The 16,906-nt window shown below is 50.4% G+C and overlaps 6 protein-coding genes across 6 annotated transcripts; 3 read left to right on the top strand and 3 right to left on the bottom strand.

Moving 5' to 3' along the window:
- Positions 1–736: 736 nt before the first annotated feature.
- On the top strand, positions 737–2,374 carry FSUBG_11832 (DUF803 domain protein; the record flags this gene model as incomplete). Its single annotated transcript, XM_036676557.1, has 7 exons — positions 737–750; positions 861–904; positions 957–982; positions 1,097–1,187; positions 1,243–1,494; positions 1,550–1,841; positions 1,894–2,374. 7 exons carry the CDS (start codon positions 737–739, stop codon positions 2,372–2,374), a joined length of 1,200 nt encoding a protein of 399 aa, XP_036532699.1.
- A 1,475-nt stretch (positions 2,375–3,849) lies between these two features.
- Positions 3,850–4,776, bottom strand: FSUBG_11831 (40s ribosomal s3; the record flags this gene model as incomplete). The annotated part of the gene is made up of 2 exons (XM_036676556.1): positions 3,850–4,609; positions 4,754–4,776. The coding sequence occupies 2 exons, from the start codon at positions 4,774–4,776 to the stop codon at positions 3,850–3,852; spliced, it is 783 nt and encodes a 260-aa protein (XP_036532698.1).
- Positions 4,777–5,602: 826 nt separating this feature from the next.
- FSUBG_11830 (myotubularin related 1) lies at positions 5,603–8,411 on the top strand (the record flags this gene model as incomplete). Its single annotated transcript, XM_036676555.1, has 3 exons — positions 5,603–5,617; positions 5,712–8,007; positions 8,119–8,411. The coding sequence occupies 3 exons, from the start codon at positions 5,603–5,605 to the stop codon at positions 8,409–8,411; spliced, it is 2,604 nt and encodes an 867-aa protein (XP_036532697.1).
- Positions 8,412–8,837: 426 nt separating this feature from the next.
- FSUBG_11829 (phenylalanine-tRNA ligase alpha chain) lies at positions 8,838–10,832 on the bottom strand (the record flags this gene model as incomplete). Its single annotated transcript, XM_036676553.1, has 3 exons — positions 8,838–8,883; positions 8,936–10,666; positions 10,780–10,832. The coding sequence occupies 3 exons, from the start codon at positions 10,830–10,832 to the stop codon at positions 8,838–8,840; spliced, it is 1,830 nt and encodes a 609-aa protein (XP_036532696.1).
- A 1,642-nt stretch (positions 10,833–12,474) lies between these two features.
- On the top strand, positions 12,475–14,806 carry FSUBG_11828 (phosphatase PP2A regulatory subunit A; the record flags this gene model as incomplete). Its single annotated transcript, XM_036676552.1, has 8 exons — positions 12,475–12,540; positions 12,662–12,767; positions 12,847–12,998; positions 13,056–13,547; positions 13,600–13,859; positions 13,912–14,012; positions 14,061–14,398; positions 14,450–14,806. The coding sequence occupies 8 exons, from the start codon at positions 12,475–12,477 to the stop codon at positions 14,804–14,806; spliced, it is 1,872 nt and encodes a 623-aa protein (XP_036532695.1).
- Positions 14,807–15,266: 460 nt separating this feature from the next.
- FSUBG_11827 (s-adenosylmethionine-dependent methyltransferase) lies at positions 15,267–16,072 on the bottom strand (the record flags this gene model as incomplete). Its single annotated transcript, XM_036676551.1, has 2 exons — positions 15,267–15,954; positions 16,014–16,072. The coding sequence occupies 2 exons, from the start codon at positions 16,070–16,072 to the stop codon at positions 15,267–15,269; spliced, it is 747 nt and encodes a 248-aa protein (XP_036532694.1).
- Positions 16,073–16,906: the final 834 nt, after the last annotated feature.

Here is a 16,906-nt window from a genome sequence, read left to right as displayed (position 1 = left end):
CCCCAAACTTTGTCTCTGTCTCTCCCACACGAACTGGACTTGACCCATACCCGTCAACCGCTTACCTCCTAGGTAGACTTAGTACCTACAGCACAGCACAGCGCAGGGCATACGTATGTACTGTACTGTATCTCATCCCATCCGCACTGCTGCTGCAGCCTCTCCATTTTTACTTACAATCCAGCCAAGCTGTCCCTTCTTCCTATTCAAAGCCCCCCTGCCTTTTGCGAATACCGTCGTTGCGCATCACGAGTCTCACGCTGGTCAAGATACGAAGGCAATAACGGATTCGGCAATAATTGGACCATACGATACCCTAAAACCGACCTTGTTCCGTCGCAAATCGCTTCCTTACAACAGCAACAGCACGCCTGGTTCCCCCTCCATCTCCAGCCAACATCAAGACTCTGCAGTCGTCCACGCGGCTACAGCTCCAATCTCGATTTAACTTTCCCAACGAGGAGCCTATAGCGATATTTTGATGTGTCTGCAATAAACTCGAGCCCGATTCATCTGCACTCGCTCGTTTCAACACTCATTACTGCTATACGGCTTCTCTCGCCCGGTGCGAGCCCACGCCAATAGTGAACGATCCTTTCAGTTCAGCTCCGACTCTCTGCGGCGCATTCTGCCCAAACCGTTATTCGATTCGGATTGTCGCTTTCAGAGCATTGGGCACATCTATAGAAAGTCGACTTTGTGCGCTTCGTCGCTGTCGTGCGCTCTCTAAAACATCATGATTGAAGACAAGTATGTCGCGTTCCACTTCTGTTGGCCTCCTCCTGAGAAGCCACCTCGATTGGGCCCTTCTTGTAACCCGACTACGCTATTCTCACTACAACTGCTAATATTGCCTCAAGGTATGTCGGACTGGCTCTTGCTATGACATCGGCTTTGGCGATTGGTAAGTCATGTTTGATTACATTGGGGGCGTCACAAGTCTAACCATATTTCAGGAACAAGCTTCGTTATTACAAAAAAGGTTCGTCCAATATAGCTACTGTCTGTCTGTGCGAGTGGCGAATTCTATCGTTGCTTCAGCGGCTGGCGCCATGTTCTGCATCTCGCCTTAAGCATAAACTAATCCACCTCCTAGGGTTTGATTCAAGCAGAAGAGCGACACGGCTTTGAAGGCGACGGCTTTGTCTACCTTCGGAATCCCCTGTGGTGGGCCGGTATTGCGACTCGTAAGTGCTCTATCAGACATGATTCCCATTGACATATTCATTAACATAAAATTAGTTGGTCTAGGAGAAGTCTGCAACTTTGCCGCATACGCTTTCGCCCCTGCTATCCTTGTCACACCTCTTGGAGCTCTCAGTGTGCTCATTGGCGCTGTTCTTGGCTCGTACTTCCTCAACGAAGAGCTTGGTACGCTGGGCAAGCTCGGCAGTGCTATATGCCTGATTGGCGCTGTCATTATTGTTCTTCATGCGCCTCCGGATGAGGAGATCGAGACCGTCGACGAGATCTTGCACTACGCAATTCAGCCAGGTTCGTACACAAGAAGCATATTTACGAGGATGGTAGTTTCTAAAACGGATACCAGGTTTTCTTCTCTACGCCTTCGCCGTTGTTGCTTTCGCCGTCTTCATGATTTACAAGATCGCCCCTGTCTATGGCAGGAGAAACGCCCTCATTTATCTTTCCATCTGCTCCACCGTCGGATCCATTTCAGTCATGTCTGTCAAGGCTTTTGGTATTGCGCTTAAGCTTACTTTTGCTGGCCATAACCAGTTCAGCCACCCTTCGACATACGTTTTCATGATATTAACGGCCGTATGCATTGTGACTCAGATGAATTACTTCAACAAAGCTCTTGCCAGCTTTCCCACCAACATGTAAGTGGCTTACGGAGTTATAACAATTGGCCTTTACTGACAGGAGTGCCAGTGTCAACCCTCTCTACTACGTAACGTTCACCACCGCCACCCTCTGTGCCTCCTTTATCCTCTTCAGTGGATTCAACACGAACGACCCAGTCAACACCCTCTCGCTGCTTTGCGGATTCTTGGTCACTTTTACGGGCGTCTATCTCCTGAACCTTTCCAGGGGTGACCCCCATGGTCAAAGATTGACCGCTGGACGAGGAGGAAGCGACGCCACCGGTACCGACATGGTTTCTGGTTTACAAACTCGTCTGAGCATGCAGGCAAGGAGGAGCGGCGATCCCTCACGACACAGCATGAGCAGCCAACGTGGAGACCGCGAGGGTTTAATTCGCGCATACGACGAGGAAGAAGCTGCTGGTTTCGCTCTGACCGACCTCGCCTCGGATAGTGACGAAGATGCCCGGCATGCCAACGGCAATGGCAAAGCGAGCTATGACGAAAACATCGAGCTCGATAACCGCCACAAATCAGGCGATCGGTGATGGTCTGCGACGTTTCCAGCAACGTAATGGCGGAGTAAAAGAATATCGGTTAACCACCGGTCATCGGCTCCGCAAACGATATCTTGCATGTTTCATTATCTCAAACAGGCATTGTACATTTTCAAACCATTTGACCGGGCATTTCTCTCGGAGTATGGGCTGCACTCGCGAATGGTACATTACGCAACGACATAGTTTAATGTTGGTGCCAACTGTGTTTTGCCTATGCCAAACGGAATTGGGACTCGGAATCGACGACATATATTGTTTCCTATCACTGGAGTACTATGGGCACACGGTCTTGGACGGCGTTGGCGGATTTTGTATTGGGGTGACAGGCGAATCCTCGTTGTACGATAACCACAGAGCATGAGCGATAGGATGGGACTGGACGGCGAACTTCCATATCAGGGCCGTTTATACCGGGATGGTTTCGGATCCAAGGAGGCGTCACTGTCTCCGTCTATCGGGCGATGAAAAGGCGATTTGGGGCGTATATCACTGCCTCAATTCTCCGGGGCATGAACGAACGTTTTGGGTGTGGTAGATCTGTTGTCCAAGTCACATGGCTTTTTCCAAGTTCGAGGAAGCCAAGTTTGAATTTTAACAAGAAAAGAGGGAAAGCCAGAGGCTACCTGCTATAGACAAGAATTATTACGACGTTTATTACATTGGAATTGCAGGTGGAAATGTATCTCGCAAACATAAGATTTTATTAGCTTGCATGTTAAGTCCTGATTATATTTGGTTCTCTTTGCCGTTACCTCCAGCTACATCCGAGATTTGCTTAGTAAGGTATTTGGTTCGTTGTGAACGATGATGTGGGGTGGCCAGAACAATCCGTTCATTGGCCAATTCTATAAGCCAATTGAGATGCTCAACAAGGGAGTGAGATATTATTGACAACATCTCTAAACACGGCTGTTTATTTCAAACCGCTACATGATTGAAGATCGACAAATATCCAAACCCAAACACAGCATCTGAGATTCTTTGTAGGACACAGATGACCATAAATGGCATGATGGACTGCCTTATAAATTTGTGGTTACGATGATCCCCGAGTTGTGCTGTGCAATAGCATGAGAATATATAGCACACTAGAAAGAGACAAGCAAGCGTGATGAGTAGACTTGAGTGATGTCAACTCGTTATTATCAAGCCAGCCTTCACTGTCTACGAAGCATTCACGTACTCAGTTCAAAGAAGACTTCCAAGTCGTTCAGAGGTACTCAAGGTGTTGGTTGATAGACAGAAGACAAAGTCACAAGACGTGTCGTCGTAATCTTGGGGTCTCATTTTTTTCTCTTTTATGCTTTGCCTACCATTACAAGCAAGAATGAAACCGTCCGTGCCCTTAGCAGATGCAAATGATCAATTGACGCCTGAGTAGACCTCCGTCTCTCATCCCACGGATCTCCATCTTTCCTTCATCAGGTTTTGGCGGCTATTTCCAGCCTGGTGATTTAAGCATCCTATTGCTCAACAGCCTGGACCTCATCACCACCCTCCTCCTCAGCAACACGAGCATCCTGAGCAGCCTGAGCGGCTTGGGCGGCCTTAGCGCCGTAGTCCTGGCTGACAGGCTGGAGGACAGCCTGCTCCTCTTTAGGCTCGATAATGGTGACGGCGTCAGGGAGAGTCTTTTGGGGACCGGCCTTGCCCTCAGGGTCGGAGCCGCGCATGATCTTGACCTTGATACCCAGGACACCCTGTCGGAGGAGAACATGGCGGGTAGCGTGATCGATGAAGTCCTTGGCGGGCTGACCAGAGTGAATCATGAAGCCGTCGGTGAACTTCATGGACTTGGCGCGGGCAGCACGGAGCTTACCGGAGACGACAACCTCGCAACCCTTGGCGCCAGACTCCATGATGAAACGGAGGACACCATAGCAAGCACGTCGGACGGCGAGACCGTTAAGAAGCTTGTATCGAAGGGACTCGCACTGAGCGACGGCGGAGAGACCACGGTTCTGGACCTTGGCGGCATAGAGCGAGACGGAGTTCTCGGGGAACTTGAATCGCTTCTGGATGAGCGAGGTGAGCTCGCGAATGCGGCGGCCCTGCTCGCCGAGAACCTCCTGGGTGTGGGTGGCTCGGATGATGATATCGGTGACGGTGGGGGTAACGCGGACCTCTACGCCGGAGTAGCCCTCCTCAGCGAGCTCGCGCTGGAAGAACTCGTTGAGCTCGGCGTAGAAGACACCGTCGGCGACGAACTTTCTCCGCTTGGAGCTGTGAAGAAGATTGTTAGTGAATCTTGGACCTTTGACTCGACTTTTCCTGACGAGAGGACGGCGTTTGGCGGGGTGACGATGGCGATGGCCATGTTTCGATTCGATCGAGAAGGAGTTCGCAATTGCAAGGACAATAACTCACATCTGAGATCCGGGGTGAGCCATCTTGGAAATAGGACTTGTGTTGTCGGGACTGGACTTGACTTGGTGTCTTGTCTTGAGTCTGTTGGCGAGCTGAGGTTGGCGGGCTGAAGAGAAAGATTCGCGATCCTGGGTGGATTTCGGCTTCACTGCACTCACAAATGTTGGCTTACCCGCTCAATATTTTTGGTGTGTGGTTGAAGCCCTAAAATCGGCAGGCGGGACCCAGGTCGCACATTCCATTTGGAGATGTGGGTCTCGCATGGGAGGACATGTGTACGTACCTACCTATATCCTCCCCGTCTCTCTCTCTCCATCGGAGAACGGAGAAACAGAATTAACGAGATAGATCCCATGTAGCCCAAAATGGGGAAAGTGCTTGGACCATGGCTCTGACCTCTGGGGTGACGTCGCGGTCTGTTTTGGTAGCTGACAGCGCTGAGCCCCTCCTGCCATACATAGGTATGTACCTTCCCTAATGCTAAGTGGGCGCCTGTGGCTCGTGATGATGAGTGTGAGCTGTCTTCGGCTCTAAAAGAAACTCCCATCTCTTAATACTCAAGGTCGAGGCCAAGGTTTTACCCCATGCGCGTATAACTTTTCTTACTTTGGAAGTGACAAATATGTCAGAGTCCGTCTCATAACCTCCCCTCTAAGGTCGCCTTGCAACAGCTACTTCTTCATCTTCCGGCGGCCCCGCGATATTGAGCTACCTCTACTACATCACCAGAGCTTCCGACAAATCGTCCACACGGACATACAAAGAGATCATTGATACAACACAAATTCTACGAAGAGATATATCTTGCCCTCTAACGAATACAAGGCGGCAAGGCCACGGTTTGCCAAAATGGAAGCCCGAAAGGTACGCGTGATCGTCCGGTTCTAGTCGCCGTTTAGAGCATCCCGCCTGTTGATGCACGACTTTGCGCTGCGTCTCGGCTCCTAACGTCATGTAGATCATCGAGAGCGTCCAGGGTATCTATGGCGGCCAAGCAACTCATGGCACTTTGCGACTGACCGATTTCCACCTGGTATTCTGCGCACCCATCGACCAATCCGCCAAACCCTCAGAAAGTTCGTCTCACAAGCCCAAAGTTCGCGAGAGATGGATTCCATATCCCATGCTGTGCTATTGCGCACTTCGGCCGGTGCCACCTGGATCTCGCCAGGCTCCATCGATCCGTTTGCGATGTCGTGACTTCACATTTGTGACATTCAACTTCACCGACAGCGAGACTGCCCGAGAAGCATTCGATTTTATCAAGTCTCGGACTTGCAAACTAGGAACAGTAGAGAAGCTCTATGCTTTCTCCCACAAGCCTTTAAGGCATGAGCGAGAGGTTGACGGTTGGTCGGTCTATGATCCAAAAGCAGAGTTCAGACGCCAAGGCATCAGCGAGAAATTGCCTGACAAAGGTTGGAGGATCACGCATATCAACAAGGACTATACCTTTTGTGATACATATCCTGCTTTTCTGGTTGTTCCCTCCAAGATCTCGGACAATGTCCTCAAATATGCGAAGGAGTTCCGTTCGAGAAACCGTGTGCCGGCTCTGTCATACATCCATCCAGTGAACAACTGTACCATCACTCGAAGCTCACAGCCCCTCGTCGGCATCACAAGGAAGACAAACGTGCAAGATGAGAAACTAGTAGCTGCATCGTTTAACGCCCTTTTGCCGCCAGGGTCCGAGGAAAGCACGCCTCTATCGAGCCAGCCCGATGTCTCCCTTGGAAACTCATCACTGGAGCCGGAGCTTTCGGAGACTGAACGATATGAAGATGAGCTCATTTCGAGGTCCGTTGCCGTTTATGATTCTTCCGGGAAGCGTCAAGTATATGGTGCGCAGCAGAGCAACTTGATTGTGGATGCTCGTCCTACTATCAATGCAATGGTGAATCAAGTACAAGGAATGGGCTCGGAAAATATGGACAAGTACAAGTTTGCACGCAAGATATTCCTCAGTATTGAGAATATTCACGTCATGCGAAGCTCCCTCAACAAGGTCATTGACGCACTCAAAGACGCCGACATTTCACCTTTACCACCAAACAGAGAGCTGCTCCATCAGAGTGGCTGGTTACGGCACATTCACGATGTTCTGGATGGCTCAGCTATAATTGCAAGACAGATCGGAATCAACCATTCACATGTTCTCATCCACTGCTCCGATGGCTGGGACCGTACAAGCCAGCTCAGTGCTTTGGCCCAAATTATGCTGGACCCCTACTACCGCACAATTGAGGGTTTCATTGTTCTTGTGGAAAAGGATTGGTTGTCTTTTGGTCATATGTTTAGGCTTCGATCGGGTCACTTGAATCACGAGGATTGGTTCACCGTGCAGAGGGATGCTTTTGCGGGTTCCAAGGTACAGCCCGGAGAGAACGATGGCCGAGGTGACGCGTTCCAAAATGTGTTGAGTGGTGCGAAGCGTTTCTTCAACCAGAATAAAGATGACCCCGACTTGGCTGCGGTTAGTGAAACTGCCCCTGGAAAGGTTGTTGACGATGAAGCCACCTCTCCAAAGATGGTTAGTCCCGTCTTTCACCAGTTTCTTGACTGCACCTATCAACTCCTACGCCAAAACAAGACTCGTTTTGAGTATAACGAGCGCTTCCTGCGCCGCCTGCTATACCACCTGTACTCGTGTCAGTACGGCACTTTCCTCTTTAATTCAGAGAAGCAGAGAAAAGATGCGAGAGCTGCAGAACGGACGTCTTCCGTTTGGGATTACTTTCTGTGTCGGCGAGCTGAGTTCACAAACCCCGACTTCGATGCCAGTGTCGACGATCACGTCAAAGGACAGGAGCGGATCTTGTTACCGCGACTGAAGGAGATAAGATGGTGGCATCAGTTGTTCGGAAGAACTGAGGATGAGATGAACGGCGGTTTGAACGCCGCTGCAGTAGCAGAGACTGACCGCCAAACCGCCATATCAAATTTACACTATCCTAGCGTTATCCAAGCAGATGCCGATCCGCGGTCATCCAGTTCAAGCTCCAAGTCGGGGCCGCCCTCGGTTCTCACGGGAGTTGAGACTGCCCACGAGACACTCACCCCTGAATCACGGCATGCACCAATCGAACGGAGCGCATCTACCGAACCAAGCGGTAACGCCTTTGCCGCTATCAGGGACGGGATTGCAGGTCTCAATCTAGGCAAGGGAATGCTGGGGCAACTTACAAATACTGGCGAGTCAACATCATCGTCAAGTTCAGCTCCCGCACCAGCTCGTAGCGACCAGGAGCTACGTGAGATGACATAGAAGGTCATGTTTCCAGAGTCGGATCCTGGCCCTTACTTGATTGTCGAGACCCATGAATCCGTGCGGCACTGTTGTCCCTGGCTACACCCGCCCGTAGCACCGCCGCTTCTGACAACAGAGTCTGACGCACCGTCAACGCTTGAGCGCTGTAGCTTCTACAGTGTACCCAGCGATCTCAGTGGAGAATGGGAGTATATCAAGCGGCGCGACTCTGAGTCTATGGGCCTTCGCTCAAAACTTAACTCCATTGATAGTCTCCAACCCGATGCGGGTCTGCCGACACCGTGTCACTCTCCAACTATTGAAATGCCAAAACCTGTGGCAAAGCTCGAGAGAGTCCTTTTCAAATCTGATGGGCAGAGGCGTGGGATGGCAAATTCCGAGATGTAGGCAGAGCATTCGGGCTCATGATGTCTGAGTTGTCAAACTTGGTTTTCTGATTACACATGCGGACGTTTTTGTTGGCGTTAGAAACATCATGAGCCGGTATTGGCGTTTAACTTGAGTGGTGATGACGTCTGATTTCACGCCAATCACGGGGTACACGGGGAGGATTTAGACAGCAATAGACTCCTTTAAGGCTACATGAATTAGGTAGGTAGTTATAGAGTGCAGTAAATCAAAACCTTTGGCCACTCATAAGTTAAACATCCGGTCTTGTTTGGTTTCTTCTTTATTTTTGTCTATCTTGAAAAGTCTTCTTAGTTGCGGAAGCGTGTTTGTTCACATTGAATCATATCCACATGATTTCGTTGCGCGTAGCCCTTTTTTGCTGCTCTAACCCTCGTGCTGTAGGTTTTCTTTAGATTCTTGACATTACAGGAAGACCTCGAGATTGATCTCGAGAGTGCTGACAGGGTATCTATGAACATGTTAGCGATGTCACGTCGATAGTGGTCGGCATGGCGGCTCACTTCAAATCAAACTTCTCCAACACGGTAGGGTGCAAGATGCCGAACTCGCCAATGCGTCTCTCTTTCCCACCAAGACGCAGGTATACGGAAGCAGCATGGCCAGCAAAGAAGGTGGCATCGTCAAGCTCCTCGATCCAGTAACCATCAGGCTTGCTAGGGTTCTCCTTTACCTCAAAATCGACACTCTTGCCAGAAAGACCCTCCTCGTGGGTGAGGAAAGCAGTTCGGAGCATGAGAAGAACACGATCAAGCAGGCCATGGACCACCTCGAAACCACTTGTTCGGCCATACCAGGCGGCGGCGAAATGTCGCTCGTTGCGAGCCTTGCGTTCTTGAGACTCATCCTTGAAAACAACGTCAGAGACCTCGAAGATCTTCATGGGCACGCTATGGCCCTTGTTCTCGCGAATGGTCTTGAGAAGGCCAGGTAGAAGAGTTGATCGCACAACCTGATACTCAGCGGTCTTGGGGTTGGCCAGACGTACGACGGTGTTTCCGTCATCCTTGCGGTTTAGCCAAGCGAAGTTCTCATCGTGACTACACAAGATCAGGGGCATAACCTCACTCCAGCCAGCAACGGCGGCCTCAATTCGGATAATATCACTGAGCTTGTTGACCAGCAGGGGGGCGCCAACAGTAGCACTTCGTGAAGGAGCAGTACGAGGAAGGTTGTTGTATCCGTAGCACACAGCAAGATCTTCCATCACGTCACATTGATGAAGGACATCAGCTCGGGTTGGGGGGATAGCAACCTCGAGGATGTTGGAATCTTTTGTTGAGGGTGTAGAGGTGTAAGACATTTTGGAGAGAAGCTTGCACAGGCTCTCGGGAGACTCGGCGAGCCCGGTGCAGCTGTTGAGGTAGTCGATTTCAACCTCAGCAACTCTGGGCTTCAGATTAGGAGTGACTCGGGTTTGGTTGTTGTGGTCGGAATTGATCTGGACGGGCTCGACAGTGAAGGGCTCAGAGCAGTACATGGAGAACATGGTAACCATGATGTCGGTGACAATGTCGAGTTTGGTGAGGTCGGTGGCGGTGATCTCAATGAAAACGTTGGTGGTGTCGAGTGAAATCTTGGAGTGGTCACCGTTGATAATTGGAGGAAGGGAACAGACAACACGGTTGGAGTCGTAGATCGCAGGGTAGACTGGTGAGTCGCGAATGATGTGGAGGAAGCGGCCCAGGTGCTTGTCAGTCTCATAGAAGTTCATCAACTCTGCAGAGTCCATCTCCTTGGTTTGGTTTAAGGGGATGAACTTTATATCCTTGGGGGGGAGAGCCTCGTAGGTGAAGGGTCCTTTGATAGTATCATAGTCGTGGGTACCAATGGAGACTAGTGTTCGGTTTCGAGCAAGATTCTGGTGAAGCTTGTCTTGTAGAGAGATGAAGGACTCGTATCGGCTCTTGTCGAACTTGATGTTGCGGAGGATAGCGCCAGAGACATATGGCCGGACCTGCCCGGCTTCGGGCTTGACGGTGATTGACTCAAGCTTGCCGCTTGCGGGCTCGACTAAACGGTACTTGGGAGGCTCAATGCGTCCACGGAAGATGTTGAGGTTGGTGACAATACCCTCGAAGCAGAGCATATCATATCGGTTGGCGGGAATCTCAATCTTGAGCTGAGGAGGCTCCTGCTCGCCGTTTACAAATGGACGCTCATCATTCTCGGTATCCTCGTCAAGCTCGATACCGAACTCGAAGCAAAGGTCCTCAAACTCCTCGGTCGTGAATCTATTTCAATAGGAACAAGAGCTGTCAGCACACGTATAGAGAAACCTTGGGCGCGAAGTCGGAGAGCTCATCTCATGGTGGGGGTTGAGATGAACAAGGAGGGGCATTCGCACTTTTGACCGAGGGCTTCGTAAAGCTTGTACTTGTCGACGGAAATGGTAGGCATGATGAAGCGGAGCCTCGAGCCTTTTTTGGTAAATTATCCTTTTCCCGAAGAATCAGAGGCGAGAGGTGAGACTTCCGTCGAGCGTTAGACGTGGATTTGGGCGTGGATTGTACTGAGTCACAGGAATTTTTGGGGATGTAGGTAGTACCTTAGTAGGTACTAAGGTAGTTCGGGGTGCATGCGACGATGCGATACTCGGGTACTCGACGAGGCGCTGGGCCATAGTGCGTTGTGATGGTACCTCTCTAGCGGGTTGTGTTTGGCGGGGTAAAAGTGACGGATCATCTATACTCCATTCCCGACAACGTTGTCAGGTACCGAGAAGCTTGCTTGAACTTCCAGGGCAGTTCTTAATAAATTGGTATTACATTATGGCAGTAAGTTGACATTACGAGAGCTGGCAGTTTATCCGGTAAACTAGACTACGTTAGAAATCTTAATTCCAATCATGAACGATCATCTTGTCTGCACGGCACTCACTCATCAACCTGAACCGAGGAAAGTTGACAAGCGGACAATAATACTGAGCTCGAACAGCTCTGAAACAATGTATTGTTGCATCGAGGATTTGCCAGGGCCATTAACTACTTAAGCCGCCTAATTCCAAACATCAAATATATGCATAATGGTGTCTGCACTGAGCTGGGAGTGGCGGGGCTTGGAGCTCAAGATTTCAAGGCTTGATCAGGTATGCGTGATAGTGACGTCGGATGCGATCCTCCAGAACCGGGGCATCCTCAGAAGATTTAGGTTTTATGCTCATACCCGTCCCGCGTGAACCGTAAGTACAGTACGCTCTCGGGCATTGGTAAAGACGATATGGATTTTAGTCTTACTCAATCTTGTCTTCAAATATAATAAATATTGCCCACCCAAAATTCAAGCCACAATGTACCTGAAGCGCCCTGTCCGAAGGTGAGACTGAAAAGAGCTTGCCCCTCGAAAATCCATGTTTCCCAGGAAATGAGGAGCCACTTTGACCCCACTTCAGCCACATCTGAGCTACCAACCAGCCAGATCTGCTTGGGCCCTGTCTGTGCTGTTCACCTGGGGCATTAGGCGGTTGCCCCTCTCTAAGGCAGCGTTCCTAGCAGGGCATCGGTCGCTGAAGCAGCCTAACGTACCTAGGTAGGTACTCTACTGCACCAGCCTCACTCACCTCTACTGACCTCCTCAACCAGCGAGAGACAAACATCCAGCTGCCTCTCCACGTCCACCCTCTTCTCCCTCCCTCCCTCATCTATCGATTCACATGTCCCCATATCAAACCTCGACAACCTTGTTGATTTAGCCCACGGATTCGCCCTTTAACTCTGCATCCTTAGGATCCCATTTTCTCTGCGCTGAGCGTCTCTCCCAGCTCTTAACCTCCCCTGCGTGACCTCGTCTGTGGCTCTCGTCTTTCGGCCGAAAATCGTGTGTTGGGACTCCTCAGCGCAAATCATTGCATCACCCACCAGCACAGCACAGCACAACACAGCAGCAGCACCACTACCGCTGCCACTACCACTACCACTACCACACGCGATCCACCCGCAACCGCCAACCTTCCTCTCCCTCCCTCCTAACGATCATCTCGACTCATCTCGGACGCTGCCACTCATTTTCTTGATAAATCTGCGATCTTACCGCCCCGCTCGCCATGGCTGACGCGCCCAACTCTGGCGATGAGCTGTACCCCATCGCCGTCCTTATTGACGAGCTGAAGGTATGCTAGCTTTGGCGGTGACGCCACGCTCCATCCCAACGCTTCCCCTTCCTGCATGGTTGTCTTATCGCCAAGAAGCGAACAACTACACGTTCATTACTGACTCTCGATTCCTTTCCAGCACGATGATGTTTTGCTCCGTCTCAACGCCATCCACCGTCTCTCGACCATTGCTCTCGCTCTCGGCGCTGAACGAACCCGTGAGGAGCTTATCCCCTTCCTCGACGGTCAGTCTTCGATTAGCTCTCCCGCTTACCAGTATGCGCTCTAAAACCAAAGACGTCTCCTAACCTTGATGTTATGCAGAATCCGTGGAAGATGAAGATGAGGTTCTTGTTGCCCTGAGCGAGGAGCTTGGCGGCTTTGTCGAGTATGTCGGCGGTTCCCAGTGGGGTCACGTTCTGCTGTCTCCCCTCGAGAACCTCGCTTCTATTGAGGAGCCCGTCGTTCGCGACAAGGTAAACCAACAGCCCGTTTTCTTCAATCGCCCCTCCTGACGCTGACTGTCAATGCAGGCCGTCGAGTCCCTGAACAAGATCTGCACCGAGCTCTCTTCTCAACAAGTCGAGGAATATTTCATTCCCCTCACAATTCGCCTCGCCAAGGCCGATTGGTTCACATCAAAGGTCTCGGGATGCGGCCTCTTCACAACTCCTTACAACAAAGTCTCCCCGCCTGTCCAAGAGCAGCTGCGCCAGCAGTTTGGCCTGCTGGTTCACGATGAGACACCCATGGTCCGTCGCCAGGCTGCCACCAATCTCGCCAAGTTTGTCAAGGAGATGCCCGCCACCATCGTTGTCGACGAAATGATACCCCTCTTCCAACACCTCGCGCAAGATGATCAGGATAGCGTCCGATTACTCACAGTCGAGGTTCTCATCTCTATTGCCGAAGCCGTTCCCAAGGAGCAACAGGCCAGCCATGGTGTGTTGTTGACAGCTCTACGCAATTTGATAGAGGACAAGAGTTGGAGAGTCCGATACATGATCGCGGATCGGTTTGAGAAGGTTCACGGCACCTGTCACTCCTTATGTTCCTTACTGGTGCTAATTTTTACAGATTGCTAAGGCGGTAGACGAGGAGGTTGTTTCTAGAGACCTCGTTCCCGCATTCGTAAAACTTCTCAAGGACAACGAGGCTGAGGTACGAACCGCTATTGCTGGCCAGATTCCCGGCTTCTGTGCTCTTGTGGATCGTAACGTGCTCCTCAACGACATCATGGGCAGCATTGAGGATCTTGTCTCGGATACATCCCAACATGTCCGTGCTGCGCTTGGTACCCAGATCAGCGGCCTGGCTCCTATCCTTGGAAAGCAAGAGTACGTCAGTCAGTCTTTGCCAACAGGGCCTCGATTCTAATTTCCCTCTCAGAACTATCGACCACCTTCTCCCCATGTTCCTTCAGATGCTCAAGGACGAGTTCCCGGAGGTTAGGCTGCACATCATCTCCAAGCTTGAGCTCGTGAACCAAGGTCAGTCACACAACTCATCATGTATGGTGTGAAGCTGACGTAATGCAGTCATTGGCATCGACCTCCTCTCACAGTCACTTCTTCCCGCAATTGTACAACTCGCCGAGGATAAGCAATGGCGAGTGAGACTTGCGATTATCGAGTACATCCCTCTCCTCGCCAGTCAACTGGGCGTTCAATTCTTCGATGAGAAGCTCAGCAATTTGTGCATGGGCTGGCTGGGAGATACCGTTTTCTCTATCCGTGAAGCCGCTACTCACAACTTGAAGAAGCTCACCGAGGTCTTTGGTGTTGAGTGGGCCAGCGAGGCTATCATCCCCAAGGTTATGGCTATGGGTAACCACCCTAACTACCTTTACAGGATGACCACTTGCTTTGCTATCTCGGTGATTATCGCCCCTGCCTGAAACTGTGAGCCCAGACTGACTCTTTTGCAGACATTGGCGAGCGTTGTGAGCATGGATGTGATTGCTAAGTCGATCCTCCCCATGCTCGACAAGCTGGTCACTGACGATATCCCCAACATCCGTTTCAACGTGGCCAAGACATACCGCGTTCTCATCAATGTGCTTCGACGTCTGCCAGACGAGGGTACCCTGTATGATCTGGAGAAGCAGGGCAGTGAGATCACACCGTCGCCTCGGGGCTCGGAGCTGATCCAACAACGAGTTGTTCCTAACCTGGAGAAGTTGCAAAAGGACGACGACGTGGACGTGCGATATTTTGCGACGACAGCAGCTGCCGAGATCTCGGGACCCATTGCTGGCGGGGAGCCTATGAATACATCGCCATAGATGAGAGACGTAATGAAGCAATAATCATTGTCGAGACAGATTTTGTCTGCTTTTTGTTTTGTCCCGTCCATATCGCTACAGAGAGAGAGAAAGACAAACAGAAGTCGTACCTTGCATATTAGAAGCTACTAGTTGGAGCTGGACATTGCTGCGCTGAGTTGAGTCAAGGTGACAAAGGGGGATGTTCTGCAAAAGATGCGATAAACAAAAGCTTGATGCGGAGCCTCTGAAAGGGGTAAGGAGATGAACTCAGATGAAGCATTGGGATCACGAAAATGGGGAGGAGTCCAAGAGGGATAGTCCAAGCATTGACACGAGTCCAAATACCATTGTATGATACAGCAAGGGCTCTCAGAGGTGAATGATATTGACTGTTTAGAGTATGTGCTGGAGCCAGCACAGAGTGATGACGGGTATCATTTTTTTTGTTCTTCAAATTGCACTGTATCAACTATATCTTTTATACCCTGCGGAAGCAGAGAGTGCTGATTGTTTGGCCTTTGTGGCCTCCAAAGCTGAAGGAACGATATTCAACTCTGCCAACGACTTGGAACCCTTCTTCGCTGGTCTTTTCGAACCAGCCTCTCAACTCCGTCTCAGTCCAGTTGCAGCTTGTCACCAAGAAGATGCCACCCTTTCGAACAAGGGGTAGCACTCGCTCTCGATAACATTCACATAGCCGTCGTCCTTGGGCATCTTCCTCGTCACTTAGAGAGATGGCATCGAAGGTGCCCTTGTCCAGTACCACATCCCAGCCCTCGGCCTGCTCGCCGTTGAGGACAGGGCTGTATGATCCAGCTATAAGATCCCACTCTTCGAATTCGACAGGCTTCTCAAGGTCGTCTTTTGTGGTGGTAATTTGTCGTGCGAGTGCAATGCTTTGGGGGCTGTAGTCCACGCCAAGAGCTCGTGCAGACCAATCCTGTTGGCGAAGGGAGAAGAGAAGAGAACCGTTACCGCAGCCAAGGTCGAGAAAGGTGGTGGTATCGTGGGAGAGGACAGGCGAGTCTGGGTTGGAGGGGTCAAGCAGACCGTCTAGGAACTCGAGGATCTTTGCTTCAGCATCTGAATCGTCAAACCAAACAGTTCCTATGTCGGAGGGATCAGCGGCGTGATTTGTTATCTCATTCGTGTAAAGGTCATCCCAGCTGTTTGGGGCAGAGTGTTAGTCTGCAGTTTAAGAGGCAGAGACGAAGGGAGATGGTACTATTGTTTTGTGCCAAGCTTTGACGGCTCAAGGTTCTGGGGATTTTCATTTGAGGACATTGTGGAAGACTTGCTTTGGGCTTCGAAAGGAATGAAGCTATTCAGAATCTTTTGATCGATTGACATTAACATTAACAGTGACAATGACAATGATGGTATATTTTGTGGTGGGGTTATCGAGGAAATGTCCAAAAGAAGCAGGCGGTGAAATTGGGGTAATTCTTCAGGTGCTAGGTAGGTACTACCTTGCCTGCACCTTCTCAAACGTTTAGACTATGAGATGTCTAATACGGGTAGATTCGGGTACCTAAGTAAGTAGCTACCTTAGGTACAGTAGGTATGTACCAAATGTTCATATACGCCGAGTCGGGGTGTTCAGAATCTATCAAACATGTCACGAATTCTCTCTGAAGACCTAAGGTAGGTAGTTTCAGTGGTGGGGCAGAATCAAGAACTAAAGTTCTTACAGACAGACACTTCTTAAGTTTAAAACTCATATCTTAACTACCTTGAAATACAAAGACTAGTCATATATAGGTAGGTAGGCAGACAGACAGACAGGCGTTACTGGTGGACTTGATAGGGTTGGCTGATTAACAGGTACTGTAAATTGGTTCTAGCAAGGCGTCAAGCTCTTGAGATGTAATGGATCCCCTCAACTACTAACCTCATCCATTGTCAGGTACTTCTGTATACTCTGCTGCAACAGCAATCCCACAACCCAAGCAGATCAGATCAGATCAGATGGGTCGTGTAGATGAGCAGGCCTATCCCTCCTCTGGCCTTGGAACCACATATCCTTTTCCATCTGTGTGAGAGGGATGGCCGAGAGCCGTCCCTGTAAGAGTATTTATCATTCGATGATCATGATCATGAATACTTTATTCCTGATAT

Source organism: Fusarium subglutinans (genome assembly GCF_013396075.1).
Source record: "Fusarium subglutinans strain NRRL 66333 chromosome Unknown NRRL66333_c0000236, whole genome shotgun sequence".
Taxonomy (NCBI): Eukaryota; Fungi; Ascomycota; class Sordariomycetes; order Hypocreales; family Nectriaceae; genus Fusarium; species Fusarium subglutinans.
This window is presented reverse-complemented; position numbering and strand designations above follow the sequence as displayed.